The 20,253-nt window shown below is 36.6% G+C and overlaps 1 protein-coding gene across 1 annotated transcript; it reads right to left on the bottom strand.

Annotated features, from left to right (window-relative positions):
* Positions 1–3,467: 3,467 nt before the first annotated feature.
* On the bottom strand, positions 3,468–19,967 carry LOC136855465 (tRNA (34-2'-O)-methyltransferase regulator WDR6). The gene is given in 14 exon segments (XM_067132535.1): positions 3,468–3,932; positions 7,472–7,769; positions 9,074–9,230; positions 10,270–10,486; positions 10,639–10,747; positions 10,749–10,943; positions 11,907–12,095; positions 12,262–12,492; positions 13,261–13,403; positions 14,204–14,350; positions 14,503–15,355; positions 16,178–16,565; positions 17,926–18,121; positions 19,632–19,967. Coding segments are annotated over 14 exon segments (3,570 nt in total). The 5' UTR covers positions 19,708–19,967; the 3' UTR covers positions 3,468–3,561.
* Positions 19,968–20,253: the final 286 nt, after the last annotated feature.

The following is a 20,253-nucleotide window of genomic DNA, read 5'->3' as shown; positions in this document are numbered from 1 at the left end:
GAGCAAGTTGTGCTTCTTTTGATGGTAACTCTTAACTAAATAGTATCTCAACTTACAGGATGCATAAATGATAGGTTTGTTTATTGTATGAACTGCGGATTACTTCTGGCAAAACTATGTGGTCTAGTAATTTAATTTTCTCATAATTTAATAGTGGTTAAAATGGTAACATTTACAAGTTCTTCCAGTAAATCCTTATATGTGTACTAATTAGCATCTTATTTTCCAGGAACTTTTTATAGAGAGTTTGGTGCATGAAGTTTGTCAGTACACAGTCCAGTCCCGAAAGAAAACTGTTACCAAACGAGATTTGGACAACTGTATTAATGCCATCGATTCCTTAGCATTTCTGGATGGAGCAATGGAATAGAGTTAGTGTATGCGAACTGGTATGGCTATCTGTGATTTTAGGTTTAAAAATACAGGTGAGATTGCAGAAATATGATTTATATTCTTTGCTAAAATGTTTTTTATCAGCTTTCTTCAATAAATTTGTGTAATTTCTCAACTGCATGATGTATTTTTCTTTTACAATAAGTAAAGAAACCCCCCCCCTCCATTTACTGTTTAAACTATAAGCCCTGTAAAATTACTAGTAAAATTTGCAAAAAAACTGTTGAGGAATCACATAGGTTTCATAGGCACTTGGTTTTAAGTAGTTAGGAGTTTACAATATATTTGTAATAGACCATCACCTTTTATGTTAGATTATTCCTCGGTGTGAGCTGGAATCGGTTGTTGAAACTTGGAAAACAGGTAGTTAATTAGTAGTGAAGGGGCAAGTGGATTTAATTTATGAAATTTAGGCTGCCAAGCCTAGCAGTGGGGCACTTTCAGCCATTCAGCTTATAAGATAATGAAAAGAGGGGGTTGGAGTGATAGGACAAAATTAAGAGATATAGAAAATAAGGAAGTACAAGGATTTAAAGGTGAAACTGCGAGACAATTCCTCAGTTACACCAAGAACTAAAAGCTGAGAGTGGTTGAACAGCAAGATTGAAGAAAGGAAGCAGGAATGGCGATAGAGTAAAAGGCGAAAAAGTGGTCCAGCTTAGGGCTGAAGGGATGCTGCAAACACCTTTTAGTGAAGCCTCCTAATCTTCTTTATCTTCTTCCTGCGAGAAGCAGTAAAAAACAAAAACAAAAAACTTCAAATAAGAAGTCCCACAGGACTTCCAGTGAGTGCCTTTTTCAGGCTTTGGGAGGTGACAGTGATCCAAGGCCTTCAAGTGTTCCAGCCATCACAGGTAGAGCTGACACATCTCACTGAGCACACTTAGTATCCAATGCCATACTTTTCTTACTTGTGGACAAAAGGACTGCCTCTGGTAATCATTCCATTTGTGCATAGGTTGAAGCACACCCAGCTGTTTCAGCATTATCCTCTTGTTTGCCGTGTTCTGAGCAAACATACAGGGTTCAGAAGGGACTGATTTGACACCGAGCACACTTAGTACACTGTGCTGATCCATTCTTTCTTGGACAAAAGGACTGCTTTTGGCCAACACCTGTGTGTAACATGAAATACCCAGTAGCTCAGCACTACCCTCTTGCTCAGTGCATTCAGTCCGTAAACCATAAGCTCATAAATAGGGTTTGTAAGAAACAGATCTCCAAATTGATGCTCATGGGTTAAGAACAATCTGCCTGTTACTCGTTCGTGCAGCTCCCTGGCCAGCCTTTGGTTTGCCACTGCCCTTGGGCTGTGATTGCACAATAGAGCATGCACCTGTCTTATTGACTTCTAGTATAGTCCACCAAACGTGGAGATTTCTAAAGATTGGGTGACCAGGCCTAACAATACTGTTTTATGCATAGATATTTGACCCAGATTATGTCATTTGGTACTGATTGTATACCATAGTCCCTTGAGCTGCCTTTACAACTTGAATTCTCAGACCTTCCTGCTTGAGCGAGACACTGTACCCTCAGTCAGGCCCGGGGCACTACCCATAAGACAAACTGAGTCATTACATCCCTTGCTCACTATTGTGACATGGATCATTTGGAATTCCAAGTGGAGTTTGACACCAGTCAGTTGTTAGGGACTGCCTCCCACCTTGTGACATGGATCATTTGGAATTTCGAGTGAAGTTTGACACGGTCAGTTGTTGGAGACTACCTCCCACCTTGTGGCATGGATTGTTTGGAATTCTGAGTGGAGTTTGACACCAGTCAGTTGTTGGAGACTACCTCCCACCTTGTGACATGGATTGTTTGGAATTCCAAGTGAAGTTCGACACCAGTCAGTTGTTGGAGACTACCTCCCACCTTGTGACATGGATTGTTTGGAATTCAGTGAAAGTTGACATCAGTCAGTTGTTGGAGACTACCTCCCACCTTGTGACATGGATTGTTTGGAATTCCGAGTGAAGTTCGACACCAGTCAGTTGTTGGAGACTACCTCCCACCTTGTGACATGGATTGTTTGGAATTCCAAGTGAAGTTCGACACCAGTCAGTTGTTGGAGACTACCTCCCACCTTGTGACATGGATTGTTTGGAATTCCGAGTGAAGTTCGACATCAGTCAGTTGTTGGAGACTACCTCCCACCTTGTGACATGGATTGTTTGGAATTCAAGTGAAGTTCGACACCAGTCAGTTGTTGAAGACTACCTCCCACCTTAGCAACCCATGGATTGTTTGGAATTCCAGTGAAGTTCGACACCAGTCAGTTGTTGGAGACTACCTCCACCTTGTGACATGGATTGTTTGGAATTCCAAGTGAGTTCGACACCAGTCAGTTGTTGGAGACTACCTCCACCTTGTGACATGGATTGTTTGGAATTCCGGTGAAGTTCGACATCAGTCAGTTGTTGGAGACCCTCCCGCAACGTGACATGGATTGTTTGGAATTCAAGTGAAGTTCGACACCAGTCAGTTGTTGGAACTACCTCCAACCCATGACATGGATTGTTTGGAATTCCGAGTGAAGTTCGACATCAGTCAGTTGTTGGAGACTACCTCCCACCTACGGAGTAGGTCTCAAATAAAAGGCAGTGGTTTGTATATCAGTAGGAACAAATATCAGATTTTGAAAGTAAGTTGTATTTTTCTACAGAAGGCAAGAAAGAGCTGCAGGCTCTACCTGGTAATTGTGACACATATTGAGACATACTGTACTAGTAAAAATTATAAGCTAATAAGAAAGCGGTAGCCAGGCAACTGTATATAGCCCTTCAAGTAGGTCAAAATACGCTGATATAACAGAGAAGCAGAATGCAAATAATGTTACACAAGAAACTAAGAAAGTAAATTTAAAATTCAGTAACTTAGTGAATTTAATTTATGAACAGAAAGGAGAACATTGGAAAGGTGCAGCCAGTGTCTCCTCACAAAATAAGGTTGGTAGTACAGTACTGGAATTAGTTCTACCCAAAAATTAGTATACCGTATAATTAATGGGTTGTAATGAACAAACTACAAACGTACTGCTAAACTAAACTGTAGATTTTTAACTTTGAAAAAATACAAAACAAGTTTGCAAATTGTTATGGAAACACGTAAGTTCATAAATTTTACAATTTTACTGCACAGTCAGAAAGGTAATGACAAACATAATTAGCTAACCCCATTTATTTCAACATCATACACTTGCAGCCCCACTCCATAAATAAATACTCTATTCAAATAGACATTATCCCCTGCTCTGTAATTTTTGCTCTGTGTTGTGTGTTTGCTGATGTTGCTAATTGTTAAACCTTTCACATCAGGTACTCCTGAGAAATGTGCAGACACAGCTTCCAGCTTTACAGATACCAAACCATCAGCAGTAAGAGAATTTTGCTTCCTTTGTGATTCCACTTCAGCATGATCTGTGTATGAACTCAACTGGGTGTTATCTTGTTTGTCACCCTCTTGGATCTTCCATATTATTACCCGCTGATCAATGGAGGTACTTAACAGATGACATGGTGTGAGCCAGTGTAGACCTAAAGTAGAAAAAAAAGATATAGTAGTGAAAATATGAATAAAGTAATAATTTCTAGCTATTTAAGATGTTGAATTAACTTTATAGGGAAATATAAATCAATTAATTTAAATTTGTCTTAGCAGGCTGTTAGTATTATTAATATTCTACAATCACAATAGAAGTTGCTACTTTCTTAATACATTATCTACATTACAGTTTACAAATGTTTAAGTCAATACTCTGCTCTATATCTACAGTTGTCAACTAATTTGTTATGCTAAACAGCTTGCCATCATGTTATCTATCAGTAATCTCATAGGAACTGGTCAGGGGATTTTTTTCCTAAGTTAAGGGCAAAAGAGCCAGACAAAAAAGTGGGAAAATTGATGGGAAGAAAAAATGGACAAAACAGACAGCAAAGCTTGCATATCCAAAAGGATTGTACAAAGAACTTTTAGTATGGCCTGTTAATGCAAAACCTGTTTGGTTAATACATGTGAGGAGTTTGGACCATGTGTGCACATGATTCCTTTTGGCCAAACAGGTGGGAAGAGCAAATGGTGCCTTCCTGCTTGGTGTGTGTGTGCATGCACTGAGCTCTTTCTCTAAGGAGAAATCTTTGAGCTCTTCCTTCCATGTCTATTTGGAGGCACACTGGGCAGATCTTGTGCAACCTTGTGTATCTGGTCTATGGACAACTGCATTGGGGTAACTTCCTACTATGCTTCCCTGCAAGTACACCTGGTTGAGACAACCTTGCCTTCTCGTTTGGCGTATACTTGATATTGGATCATCCCTCCAGGGGTTGGACAGTCTTGAGATTGAACTCTTGGTCTGAGGTTTCATCAAAGGGCTTGTAAGACACTTGGGCTAGGTTGCGAAGAACAAGCAACCTCTTACTTGGTAAAATGAAGCTACTGAGCAGGAGACAAGACTGTTCAAAAGCTCCTCATGGATGGGTAACTCCACCAAGGTAGGGAAATCAATGTTACCCTTGGAATGGAGTAACAGGGAACTCCACACCAACCTATTCCTGAGGGAGATATCTTCTTTGTCTTTCTCAAGGAGAAGAGGAAGAGGAGAATAGGTAGTGTGTGACAACTCGAGGGAGGAGGAAGGAAAAGTTGCAATTCCTCCCTGACTGGTTCTCGAGTTTAGCTTCCACTTCATAGGAGAACGGATGTCAACTATGTTTGCTGTTGCTGTCACTGAAGGAGCTATGATTGATGTCGCTCAGGCATCTCCCACAATAGTAAGGAATTGCTTTATTCAATTGCTGGATGTTGGGGGAACCCTCTGATCCACTGGCCAGATCGTTAACCTGATCAAAAGCAACCTAGGAATAAACAGATTCCCTAAGGAAAGTTGTGGAATCTTTTACAAAGAACCTGGTAAATAACAGCCTTGAACTCTCCTTTGGATTGTAGACATGAATGATCTATAGAAGTGGTGCTGGTTACCGAAATAAACTGACATAACTGTGTGGAATCATAGTCCACCAACCTGCAGATTTTTTTCATGATAGTGATCGTAGGCTAACATGTTAACATTTGAAATCATGATAGGAATTCCTTAGATTCTGTGTGATTGGTCAAAACTGAACTTACTGTTAGCACACATCCTGGTAAGTGACCTAGAATATGTTCTAGTTTGTTTACCTGGACTTGTGCACTAGCAGTAAGTTTGGCTTCGATCAACCATACTGAAGTTTATGGATTTTCGACAATCATTTCACAAGGTTACTCGTTAGCCTAAGATCGTTATCATGAGTCTGTGGGCTGGTGGGCCGAGATTTCAAACTATTATGTCTCCGCAATCTCTTATTTTGGTAATCAGCATCAATAATGCAGATCCTTTGAGTCCACAATCTAAAAGAAAGGTCAAGGCTAATGATTTGTCAGCTTTGTGGGAGATTCCAACACTTGCCTTAATGAATCTGTTGATTCCTGGAGGCTTTTGCCCTCCTCTTAAAGCCCTTTCAGCAAATTGTTTGGCCCCTTGTGAGCCTAATGATCATGGGGGAAGTAAGCAATGCCTTCCTTCTTGAACTCTGATAGAGTTTCTTTAGAGTACAATCAGGAGACAAAGTTGTGGTTGCAGATGCTTCTGGTACTTTTGATCTGGTTAACAATCTGATCTGTGGATTAGAGGGTTCCCTGCCATCCAACAATCAAGCAAATAACTTCTTTATTACCGTGGGAGATGGGTCCGAGGCATCAATCATGGCTCCTTCAATGAAAACAGTAGCAAAAGACAGCTTAAATCTGTTCACTCACAAAGGAGAAGCAAGATGAATCAGGTGTGGAGTATCCCATTACTCCTCTCCAAGGGTAACATGGATTTTCCTACCTTGATGGAGTCTCCGATGCATGAGGAGTTTTTGGGAGTTTTTTCGTGCTCAATAGCTTCATTCTCCAAAGTGAGAGGTTGCTCTGTTCTTTGTAACATAGCTCAAGTGTCTTACTGAGCCCTTGGGTGTAACCTTGAACCTAGAGTTTGATCTTAAGAATGTCTGTTGGCTTGCCTAATCTTGGTATAGTCTGTCGATGAGTTTCTTGGTGTCTTTTCCAGTCTTCAGAAGGATGAGGTCTCTCACCCATTCTATTTCATTTCTGAATCTTGGAACCTGCCAGCCCATGATGGGAGATTCTTATCCTTTATGCCAGACTGAGTAGGTGGTTACAGGAGTCATTGTATCCTCTGTTCACATATGTGACTGGAAGCGTAAAGATTCTGGGTAGGATTCGACTCTTGTCACTTGGCAGAGACAACCTCCTAACTGAGGAGTTTGTCTCCTAAATAAAAGGTGATAGTTTGTTAAAAAGAAAGAAAAAAATTTTTTAAGCGACTAGTATTTTCCCAGGTATACAAACCAAAGCCTTTTACCACAATACCATCCTAACCACCCTGGTTTGTTGCTGTGGCTGAATGGAAAAGTGACTAGTGATGGAAGGTGAACTATGGGTACTCTCATACTCACCCCCCATAACCACCAGTTGACACCTTGTTAATTAAGTTCACTGACCATTCAAGCTTTCATACTGGAGTTCATTCCACAGACAAAGTCAGGCCTGTTTAAAATTTTTAATCTTATTCATCTTCTGAGGTTCAATGAAGAAACAGTGACCATCAAGGACTGAACTTTGATTTCTTTTTAATTTTTCAAAAGTTGTCCAGTGTCATTTTATTCTCTCTGAATTAATACATCATGAAAATATTAATATTCTACTGAAGGTTGTTACTTGTAACCTGGTATTACAACTAGAATTTATTTATTGCTGCTGCTTTTATTTATAATGGTAACCATAATAAACTGTTATATCAAATATCTTTAAGAGTGTAGTTATGGATTAACAGGGAGGATGGAAGTATGAATATTTTTTGGCTGATTTCTGTCTCATAAGGATGTCAATAATTTCAGAGTATGTAGTAAAGTATATAACAGTTTTGCAGAACACAGTAACCTAAACCCTCCCTGTTCCCCAAAAGTTATGTCAAACCACTACCATTTAGATGAAGAGTGCAAACTCTTACTGATAGAAACATAACAGGACTTACCTGTAACCTGTGAAGCATGTCCATGAACTTCACAGAGATGGTTGGTAGAAAAATTCAATACTTTATCCTCCGTAAAATGTCCAGTTATTTTCCAAAGTGCAATTTTGTTATCATCGCCACCACTTGCTATGATGAAACTGTTAGGATTGAAATCACCACTTAAATTCCTTTCTGACGTAATTGCAATACTGTTGATGCCTGACTGATGGGCCTTGATGCTATCTACTTTACTAATTTCAGGTACAGGGTGACAGTCATCATAATCATCAGAGTTGTTAGCAATGTAGTCAAGGATGGGCTGAAATGAAAAAGTTTATTATTACATAAAATAATTGGTTTTGAGCTACCAAAAATACTTTTAATTAAGCAGGTTGACTTTGTATTCTTGATGTGTATGTAAAACTATGCCTATAAAGGCAGCATATGGCCAATGTTTAGGTTTTTCTTAAATGTTAAACTGTTGGTTAAATGAGAACATTATGTATTTATTTGCTGCTACAAAAATTTATCTGCATATTTTTTTTTTAAATCACATGCTCCCTTTGATAGTAAAATTAATGATTTAGCATGAATAAAGTCAAGCAAACAGTCATTAAGCAAATATTATTCCTATCAATTTAATATAAGAAATTTAGAGATTTTTGAGGATGATGAGGTTATGTTAAAAATTTCTCATTTTTTAAACTACATGCAAAATTGTGAGGTGAACATCTCTGTCAGTATTTTTCATTTAATTTTTGCTTAATGATCCAAAAATTAAAGGATAAATATTGGAGAGATAAGTCTCATCAACAACTGTACACTGTATATAAAAATTTAAATTATCCATTAAAATAAGAAAATGTCAATAAATATATGAAATGAATACAGTCAATGCCTTTTATATGAACTTATGAAATTTACTCTATCAAGCAAAATCAAAGAACATACATACTTGACTAGCTGATTGTCAGGACTAAGGAAGTAGCCAGTGCAGTAAATGCACATTTAGAGCCTTATGCCAGCCACTTTGTACAATTATGATTTTTTTAATTCACACAACCATGGTAATATACAACACATGAATAAAGAATATACTCTTATTTTTAAAAAATTGGGAGACGTATGCATACACCATTAAAAACAGGAGAAATACTGAAATCCTTACAGAAATGGGGATAAAACAAGAAACAATCTGAAATATAAAATAGCAAAATTAACAGTTTTGGAAGCAAAAGCAGCAAGTTGTTGCTACAGTACCACTATTTACACTAGAGGCACTGCCCAGAAGGCAACCTGGCTAAGTGAAAGCTGTCCTTTCTTCTGTGTGTCTAGAGAGCTGTTGACCACTGAACTAGGCCCATGTAAAATGATTGGGGTGGATTAAACAAATTCAAGAATTTTTATTCCCCCATAAAATACTGATTTTTTTTTTTTATAAATTTAGAAAATCATGTAGCATTAAACGTTAATTCACTGAAATAAATCACTGAATGACAAGAATAAATCAATTCAACGTTCTAGAATGTCTTTGTTTTGAGGAAAGGTCTGCTGAAACATTACGGCCATTGTATGTACACCACTGTAACGATCACACAATTTAATGACATTTTATGTACAAACCTGGATATTCCAAAATACTAGGAAGCCATCAGTAGCTCCAGAAACAAGTATGCAGTTTTCATGCACAAGTAATGTTGTTAACTTTAACAGGCAATGATCCCAAGCCTGTGAGTGTAATAGTTTTATTTGCTCCAGATGATTGTCAAATTCAAAGAACCTGAAAAACACAAGAAAATATATACAATATTTTTTGAGAAATAGAATTTTCATGTTCTAATAGACAATTTAGTGTACAATGCATGTGCAGAATACTATAAAGAACCGAGACAAAATTAAAATAACTATTGGAATTTCTACACAAAATTGTAACTGCACTTGACAAGCAGCACCTTACTTATTATTATTATTTTTGAGATTAATAAAATATCAAATGCCAAACATTTACCAAGTTTTTATAGATCATTATTTTTTCTGTACAAATCCCCTCACCCATATACAGTCCACATTCACTGTCTGAATGTCCAGACAGACTGCAGTCTTCTATCTAACAGACAGAAGAGTCATCCTTCTGCACTTGTATAACCTAGAACTTAAGATGCCTATTGAGTACTGTAATTGTCTCATTTTTTTTGTGAGACAGCCTGAGCTGAGAGTACACCATATATGAGTGAGGAGTTCATGAAAATAATCAATTTTGTTTTCTATAAAATTTAATTTTTCACCACAAATCTATCACTCATGATGCCAGTACAAAACATATCCTATCAGTACAGGTAGAGAGAACAAAGACTTATGATGCATGCATAAGGCCTGTACTACTCTTTCAGCTGAAACATGACACTGACAGAGGAATACAGATTTTGAAAATGTGTGACCAAAGACTTCAGATTAATGGCCAAAGTGCACTTGGATGAAAAATTTTTACAAAAGGAAGTGGTGGAGAGGTGTGGTGTCCACTGGCAGGAAAATAAATTGAAACCTCAACAGCTGACATGGTCTGAGCATGTGATGAGAAAGGATGAAGAACAGTTAAGTCAGAAATGCAGTAAATATAAAAGCTGCAGAACAAAGACTGGTAGGAAATCATAATAAAAGGACATAAAGACCTCCACCTGATAGAAGTTTAGAAATAGCACAGGACAGGAGAGCAGAGAGGACTCAAGGACTCAATTCACATCTAACATAAAAGAGAAAAGCTGATGTAAAAAGTCTGTAGCAATGATGATGGTCTGTTAAAACTAATACATACAACATGCCTTATGAATCCATCTGAAGAAGCCAATATAATCAAAGCTTTTTGTCTTGACACCCAGAAAGCTTTTGCTTCCATGTAGCGCGTCTCTGGATCAAAAGTCATTTCCTGGCTCTTCCATGTTTTGTTTGAACCAGTCCTCAACATGTGTGATGTAACTTCTCGGCAACAGATGTCTGGAGTGTCTTCTCTCTCCCTGTCATTACCTGCATAGTAGGCAACTCATAATCAGTACAATCTACAAAAAACTCTTTTACACTGATAAACCACATGCTTATAATGATCACAAGCTATTGCATATACTGTAGATATTTATAATTAAAAATATGCACGTTATCTTGTTTCTGTCATGGGGCTTATTCCCATAGCATACCTGAATGGAGATAAAACATTTTCCAGATTTTTAATTGAGCTCGGCCCCCAGCAGTTACTATCCATTTGGAGGTACCCTCGTCACAACTGGATACTTTTTCCATTCATGCTCTCAATGCAACACATGGTTCTCACACTTGAGATATGGCTGCGTATCACACTAAATGTCTTCAATTGTTTATTCCTATAAGAGCTGAGAGCATGCAGTCGAAGGGTTGTATCTTCTCCTCCAGTGGCAAAGTATGTAGTATCGTCTTGCTGCAGCAGCACTTCAAGGCACATGGTTTCTCTTGTATTAACAGGAGTCTAAAAGTTAATACATTACAGTATTAAGCATGAAAATTAATGAACTAAGATTACATATTGTTCAGTAACAAAAAAGTTTTTACAAAATACTGTATAAAAATTTTTCATACAAACCCATTAATCATAAATATCCTTACTTTTGTACAATGGTGCCAGCCAAATCCACTTACTTGATCTTAAAAGACAAAGACTCAAATTCACATGCCCATACCCCCCATAAAATTCTTCCATTATCAGTCATTCCTTCAATAAATTACAGTAATACCTGTACTTACTTGAATTTACTGACTTTCCTCTTTTTTACTTTGATGGGTTCATAGCACGCCATTTTAGCTTGTTTGTCTTCGTAGTTTCTGGTATTTTTTCTGTCATATAGAAACAATAAGATTCCAATATGCATTTACATTTTTTATAAAAAAGGAACAATATTAAAATACTAAATTTATTGTGACAAAAATAAATGAGAAAAATTGGTAAATCCAATTTCAAATGATTTTAGTTAGTAAACTTATTGTAACTGAATTATTCATAAATACTACCAATTTTATTTTGACCAATAAATTACCTTTTCAGTGTCCCACAGAGCTGGTAAAAATGGAAAATGGAGTTGAAGCAACCATAGTCTTAAAGAAACAGGATTGCTAAGTGAGAGGAGACCTAATAGAAAGGATGTAAAATAAAGGAAAGAAGAAAATGGAGGGCAGGGACCAAGGCATCTATGCAAATCACTTTTGATGCCCCTATCAATGCCTTGGAAGGTACCCTGAAAGTGGTACCCCCTTTGGCAAATCAACTGAAATCAAAATCACATGCTATCTTGAAAGAAGTCTACAAGTACCATGAGTTTTCAACAGCATAACTCACACCTAGTTCTGAATGTACTTCAGCTTATGCTTATATAAGGTTAAGAAAAACTGATCACATATTACAAGACAGCTGACAGTATCCTTATAATAATGTTACCTTGATAAGAGGCATAAGCTTATCCTCCAGCGTTGTGCTAAAAGTGTACGGTTTTGCATCTTTAATATAGATGAAGGAGAGTTTATTATTTTCTTCTGAACACTGCAAGTCCCAAGACCGATGACCACCACCACACTCGATATCAATAATAGCCCGATCTTCTTCTAAACTCCACAACTTTAGCTTGACCTGATGCAAAATATTCATTGTCACAAAAACAAATTATTTTGAAAATGCTTCTGAGATTTTTCAAGCATTTTACTGAGACAGGAACACATTTAAATAAGTTGTAGAATTCATTTTCATATTTTAGTGGTGCAGTAGTGCCAATTAATAAAAAGTTAAGCAAACTTACATCATGAAAACACACAGCTAGTGGCCTTCCACGCAGATTTATTAAAGAGGCAATCCAGTTTGCACTGCTAACACGTGTCACTGTTAGCACTTGTAACTTGTAGTCTTGCACAGTTAGGCAACGTATGCATCCATCTCGTCCTGTGCTATAAAGGTATCCTTGGTAATTGGTTAGGCTGGTCACTCCATTCTTTCCATGGATGCTGCGGAGGCTGTGCTGAGGTCCTGATGACTGGTATAATAAGCAGAGAAATGAAAGTTCACTAGACTATATTACAAAAGAAAATTTCATATTTCCTACTTCCCTATTCCCCTCAGGGAAGATAAAAATATCAAGCAATCCTAAAATCACTACAAAAATCTTGTTATTAAGAAATGCTGTATAAAAACTGGTGCATACCCTCCATACTTTACTATATAAATATATGAAGTGATGAAAAGGAAGCACATAAGAAGTCAAATAAGAGTAATTATATTGCAGAGGAGAAATCTTAAAACTAGACCTTTTTGCAAAAATAAAAATGAATTACCAACTTATATCTATTACTAACTATATTCAAAATAAGGGTTAAAATAACTTCTTTTACTAAACTGTCTGCATTGGTGTGATGTTAGCAAGAGTCACTGTCAATGTATAAAAGAAGTCTTCAATGTTACTCTCTGGCAAATATTTCAATACAAGGATACTTGTTACTATTACAAACATCATCAGTGCTTCACTGAGCCAAACCAGATCCAAAAACAAAACCAGTCCACATGCATGGGTATAAGGAGGGTACTCCTAATAGAATACTGTAAGTCTAAAACTAGGATATTTCAAATTTTGCATACATCAGTAGATTCCATATACTTCTTTAAGGTGTGTTGCTCAAGTTGGAGGCAAACGCTCCAGCTTTTTTGTCTTTAGCAATTTATCTTTTGTCTAAATTTCTGACAAAATAATATAATGCAAAGATTTGCTAACAAAAAACGTGCAGAAACCATGGCTAGCTGTACTAACATTCTCAGAATAGAGATGAATACTTCCTGCTCGGTCCCCACAAATGAGATGACTTCTATTCTGTATTGTAAAGTAGCATGCTGCTGACACCCAACGTTGCTTGCATGCAGGAAGTGTGTATGTTTGCAATTTTCTAATTGTTCCTGAAACGACCAGAAAATAAATTCTTAAATGTTTGATACATACATGTAATATTTGCAAAATGCATGATACATAAAATATATAAATTCTTAAATGTGTGATACACACATATAATAAATTGCTAAATGCATGCTACATAAAATATAAGTTCCAAATAAAAATCCCAATTCATAAACATTAATGCTGACATATTACTACAGTGCACTGCAAGCTGCAACTGAATGGGATTCTCATATGGAAAAACATAAAAAATAAAAGACAAAAGAAGTATCACACACTCTGTAAACTTGTGTACACTGTGTGAAGTAAAAAAATTCAAAGGGCTGGAGGAGGGCACTCATTAACTTATTATAAGACAAATGACCAAATAACCTTAGCATAGTGTACCATGTGACTCAAAAACTTTCCATAAATTAAATGTTTTGGTTTAGCACTTATTTTTTCAGGCACACAAGAAAAGCAACTAGGATATACTTATAGCCCCTATCAAGAAGCTACATTTCCATAATGATAGTCATTAACACTAACTACTAGATATCTCACCGAGTCAAACACTTTTTACGAATGTATTCCAAATACACAACATTACTGTGTCAAAATTTGTACATGAAGTACTGTACATTAATACTCTTGAGCTAAACAGTTAATTTTTAAGATCTTAGATCATTTGTATTAACTCTTTATTGTGTCTCTTAAGCATACTTCATTCATGAAGTGTGATTTCAAATTACCCACCAAATAAAACAGATTACTGCTAAACATGAGTTAAAATTATCCTGAACTTAAGCAATTCAAATCTTACCTTTACATACATCAAAAATCCATGTCACAATAAGACCCTTACTTCCACACGTAAGAAACTGTTGTGAATTCAACCAATGCAGGGCAAACACCTTGCCATCAACAACTTTTTCATCAGCAACAACCTTCATATGATGATCAGACACATCTGTGGAAAAAGTATGCCGATAAACTTACAATTATCTAGAGGGTAAAATGAAAATAACACAAAACATTATAACTGGACAAGAACTATGTACAGCATCATAGTCACCCTCATATTTAGTTGCTAGCTCAGTAAAGAACCATCATAAAACATACCTGCAGTCAAGATAACAACACGACCACATAATGTTCCAAAAGCAACCACTTGCTGATCTGGGCTGCATTCCATCACTGCGTAGTTTTTAAGTCTTTGATCCTCATAAACTAGGAACCACTCTGATGCCTTACAGTTCCAGCTGTATAATTTCCCACTATCCAGCATCACTAAATATGTGTCCACTCCAAAAAGAGCAACACATCTAGGAAAGTCTTCTGTTACCACAGAACTGAGAACACTGGTGGGTGTCTGACTATGGACTTCTAAATCACATTCAAATAAATTATTACTTAAGTTTATATCATCATCACACTTTACATCATGGGTTTCTGAAACACTTTGTATCTCTCTCACATTTCTTTTGTTCTGAAAACTCCTGTTGAAAATGCCACTGTCAGCCTTCATTTCAGTATCAACACTCACCCAAGGTAACTTGATCATAACCTCTGGATTTTTAGAACCTTCTTGTTGAAGGCACCAAGACTTCACACTGCCATCCCCACCACCTGTGACAATTTTTGTTCCATCCGCTGATGCATCAATGCTCCAAATGCAAGCACCATCGTGGCCATGCCAAGACATCCTCAATTCTCCATCATGACTCCACACACAAACCTTGGAGTCTTCACCTACACTTATATAGCAAAACAGTAATATCAGTGACTTCCATACCCTGGAACCATGCCCATAACACTTGTGCTCTTCAGTGATTTGACAGCAATTCCAGTACTTTTTAACCTTGGAGCTGCTTTCATCTTGTTTGTGAATTTTCCAGATTATCAAAGTTCTGTCATCTGAAGTTGTAGTAATGACGTTTTCCTCTTGACAAAAGTTGATAGAAAACAGTACTCCCTACAAGTAAAAATTATGAGTGAAATGTCAATTGGCAAAACTGCTTCACAGCTTAAATAAATAATATGTTAACATGGAAATTCAGTTACATAGTTACATATAGAAAATTTATGTTAAATACCCAACCTGCAATTGCACATTTAGTCCTTCATGAGTGCAAGAAATGAGCATACCTTATTTGTTACTTAATTGTATGTGTTTTATTCAAGATATAATACTATACATGTACAACTAAAAGAGACTATTAAAATGTATTCATAAGAGAACATACTCTCAGGAGAATTCACTTTGTAAGTCTAACCCCATACGGGAAAAATTTTATGTGAAAATGTTCATGATGATAATGACGATAGTGACAGTAATAATTCATTGATGAGGAAGAGGAATAAATCATCTCCTTTTCTTATTCACAGTCTACAAACTATAGGTTTGTAGATTTTATTAACTACAAAATTTTCATCAATACAGTAATTAGATAGGATGTATTTACTGCTGAAATTCAGTACTCTATGCACAAATAAATTATTAAAAGTAAGAAATAAAAATAAGTTACAATCATAAGCTTATAAAACTGCAGACATCATCTGCAGTTGATAAAAATGCAAATATGGGTATATATGCAGATGACGTTTGTATCCTCATAGGAAAAAATGTATAATAAAAAAATTAATCAAGTAAAGCAAATCCATTGATTCAAATTATACATTGAGTACATAAAAAATATTTGTACAGTATACTGAACTCGCATATCTGTACCAGTGCAGCTTATATCAACAAACAAACATTTAGTTCTAACATTTACATTAAGTGAACGCGACTCACCTGATGTCCTGTGAGACAATGGAGTGGTGCAATTCTTCCATGCTGATCCTTTTCTCCCCATGGTCCCCATATTAAGACTTGACTGAAAACAGTTCCAGCTAACAAAACAGCACTTTCATGAAAACCAGACCCAACTACAATGCACCCACAATAAAGAATGCAATTTTCTGAACACTGTTCTTTCCCTCTTATTTCAAAGCATCCCAAAGTGCTATCATCCAGAGTTTTATTAGTTTCACTCCCTGGAAGAATATGCTCAGCAGGTCCTTCAGTTACTTTCACATGAAGTAGGGCGTTGTGTGCTGTAGCCACCAAGATGTGGGTCAGATCCTCCCACACAGCATCCACAATCCAATCTTCAAAATGTTTTTCCTTTGTGTATACCAAGCTAATAAAAGAAATAATGTATCAATAAAATCATCTGAATTAATTCACAAATGGCAATACTGTATATACAGTACAATAAGTTTTATTAGATACAAGTAAAATACAAGGATTTCCTGTACTACCCATCCACTGAAACCACAGCTCAGTGAGAAAAACAAAATTCTTTAACATACAGTGCATTTCCATGACTTTTATTGTGTTTTATGGCATTATCTCCTATGTAAAAATATGATGATTTTTATGTAGAATCTTCACTACATAAGAAGGCACTTCCTAGCCAAATAATTTTGAAGTATCAATTCAAAACTATAGAAATCAGAGATGCCTGGTGAAAAATGATGATGAAAAGGCAGTGTGGTACTGAAGGTAATTATTGTTAATGTAAAAGCTATTGATACATCATTCAATTTTGAGATACCTGTCTCTGTAGAACATTATTAAAGCAGTGTTAAAGAAATGTAATTCCGTTCTTTGTCGCAAATTTCTGTAAAGGCATGGAAATTTTGTTTGAAAATGCAGCCCTTCATCCGCTAGTTGTAGTGAGTCCAGTCTTTTCCTGGCTCGAATTAAAAAGCAGCCTTGTAGTCTCTCCTTAATTTCTAAGTTTGGTCTTGAGTATTAGGGAGCATGAAGGTACATTAATTGTATTGGGGCATACCCTTGTTTTAATATGTATTCTTTAGTTTTGACTGTTGTTTGTTAGACTGTTTGACTCAGGCACAGGGGTCTCATTAACAACACTTCTCCTGAGATGGATTTCTCCATAAGGCTGCTCTTACCTTGTCTTAGACCAGAGAACCTTACTCCTTTAAAGGGATCCAACATCTGGCACCAGTACACTCCAGAGAGGATCCCAGATCAATTTAGAATGTTCTGGCTTTCATGCAAGAAACCTTTAGTTTGCTTGGCTAAGCAGATTCTAGTCCAGCTGCACTAACCCACCATTTTTCTTCAGTGCTGGAGTCAGCTATCTTCAACAGCTGGGATATACTCTCAAATCAAAGAACACTCGTTGCTACGAAGATTTTTATATTTTAGACCATGCAAGATGTATTATTTGGATGTGTTACTGCCACTTACAAAGAGGTAATCTTTTCTGGCTTGAATTTCAACTACCTGGCCTGCTTTTCTTAAGTAAAGTACTCAGAAAAGCCAAATGATGCCAAAGTACAATACACTTAAAAGTTTGCATACCACATTAAATTAATGCATTTTATTAGGTCTGACATGCCATATTATCCATAATATATTGAAAAAATATACACCTATTACAAAAATCTTAAAGGCCTAAAATTATATCTCTTAAAATAAGAAGGAAAGATGAGCAATTCACACTTGTGATATCTCTCCTTTCCACATACCATTTATTTTCTGTTGGCTTGAACCAAATGACTGCCAAGCTCTTCTGACCCCAAACTAATGTCTTCCAAATAATGGAAGAACCATTTGACGATGATATTATCTTTATGCCATGAATAGTTGCAGCTTGGAAAACACGAACACCAGCCAACCTCTCACCAGTTAAAAGACTGTGAACATGCAGATATTGTCCTTCACCTGTAAAAAAAATAAAATAATCACTTGAGTTCTGTATATTACCTATTTCCTTTCCTACATCAAATGTAATAACCAAAGACATATATTACAATACAATTTCGGACACTCAATAATCAAACCAAACAAGACATTCAGCAAAAAGCAAACCAAATTATGATTAAAATACAAAACTCCAATAAATGGATAAAATTTTACTTCACACCTTAATCATATTTTGGAGATGTAAATATTGTACGATCTTTCCTATATTTTAGCATTTCTTAAGGTTTCTAACATTCAATTTCGTAGCAAATTAGTAACTTTAGATACGAGACCTCCCTTTACATCCTATAATTATGGAATGGAATGAAATATCAAGAGTAAGCGAAGGCAAGTGCTGGGACCTATGAGACTATTCAGTGCTTCATGGGAAATTAAGAGTAAAATGGTTTTAAAGGTGTAACAGGAGAAAAACCTTGCAGGGTAGAACTAAGTATTAGCTCCGTGCCGGGTATTACCTTGGAAATTGATTTTTCTATAGCAGCCTATTTTGATTGCTTATCAAGAATTTAGCGTTATTTTTTGTTGCTTGACTCTAATTAACCTCAGAAATTATTATATTTTTGCTATTGCACACGTGCAGTGTTATAGGGGAACTTTTGGTAAAAAGTGGATTTTCCTTTACCAGGGGGTCAGCCCCCGGCTAAGTAACACAGCCTACCAGGTTAGGTTAGGTAGGATACACCAGGTTAGTATGATTCTTTTTATAATTGATTTCCTTAGCCAATCCCATCTAGAACATATGGCTCCCTGATGTCTCTCGTATTCGCGGAACCGTTCCATACAGTCCAAGTGGAGCCAATACTTAGAAATACCCCTTGCAGTAGCACTATGAAACAATTGTCAGGAGAGGGTGAAAAGTAAGATGGAAGAAAGGGAATATGAAAGGAGGTATAGTATATAGGCTAGAATGAAAGGACTTGCAGCTAGGGGCTGAAGGAATGCTGCTAAGAACTTAAGTAGCCTAATGCCACCAATGCACCGGGATCCTACAACTATGAGGGGCCAGTGAGAACATGGGCTTAGGTGGTGGGGGAACAATAAAAGAAAAGCAATAAATGATAGCTTCATTTTTGACTCCACACACCCTTAACTTGTGTGCTGGCTCCTCACTTGGCTAATCCCAAGCACTATATGTTAGAGAATAAGGTTACAACTCAACCTAACCTAGGACACCATTTAGACCACCCCATTTAGTATAGCCTAGTGTGGGGTGTCACTTTGAAATGAGGTAATACCCTAATCAAAATCAGTACTTACAGAAGTATCATGGGGATGTTAAAATGCATCACTACATTTAACAGTTTTTTATTTCCCCCTACCCCATATCTGTAGAATTTAAGGGGGGTGGGGTCCTGTATCCCTAAAACTGGTAATTTGCTACCGTAGCCAGGCCTAATTGCCATTAAGCTAAAACCACACGTGGTTCAATATTTCTCATATATAGGCCAATTAACTATATTACACTTACCTATAAAAACCGCCTCTTCATTAACCTTCACTGCTGTTATTTGAGTACTTAACAGCAATTCCTTCACCAGGACCATTGTCTTCTCTCATGCTAACCTTCCGAGAACCAAAATTTCGCCGAGAGGAACACTTAGTGATGATTGAATGTCAAACCTAATTCCTCGTTGCTTACTCATTGAAAGGCTGTTAACATGTGCAAAGGTACTCTGTAATTAGTCTATACTAAGAATAGTAGTTGTAATAGTAACTGTTAATCTACACTAGCAGGAGTAACTTTGTATAGTAATAGTAGAGGTAACTGTCAAACTATGAAACAATTTTACATGCAAGTATTATTAGTAGTAGTGGGAGAATTATGGATAAGCCTTGGAATTTGGAAACGGCTCCCTCGGTCGTTCAAGATTGCTTTTAATTGCGCTTATTCATTTTTATCCAAGGGTACCATACATTATTATTTATAAATTCCTTTCCAGCCTCATTTTTTGATAAATTCCTTCTTCTTCTTCTCAATTTTTTCTCTAGACAGATCTCTGAGAAGGAAAGGAAGACAATATGGATGCGAACTCCATCGATATGGAGTAAAGGAAGAAATGAAAATGGGGAGGAAAACAAATGTTTAGAAT

The sequence above is a fragment of the Macrobrachium rosenbergii genome, chromosome 31 (genome assembly GCF_040412425.1).
Source record: "Macrobrachium rosenbergii isolate ZJJX-2024 chromosome 31, ASM4041242v1, whole genome shotgun sequence".
NCBI lineage: Eukaryota > Metazoa > Arthropoda > Malacostraca > Decapoda > Palaemonidae > Macrobrachium > Macrobrachium rosenbergii.
Note: the sequence above shows the minus strand (reverse complement) of the source record. Positions and strands in the feature narration are given on the sequence as shown.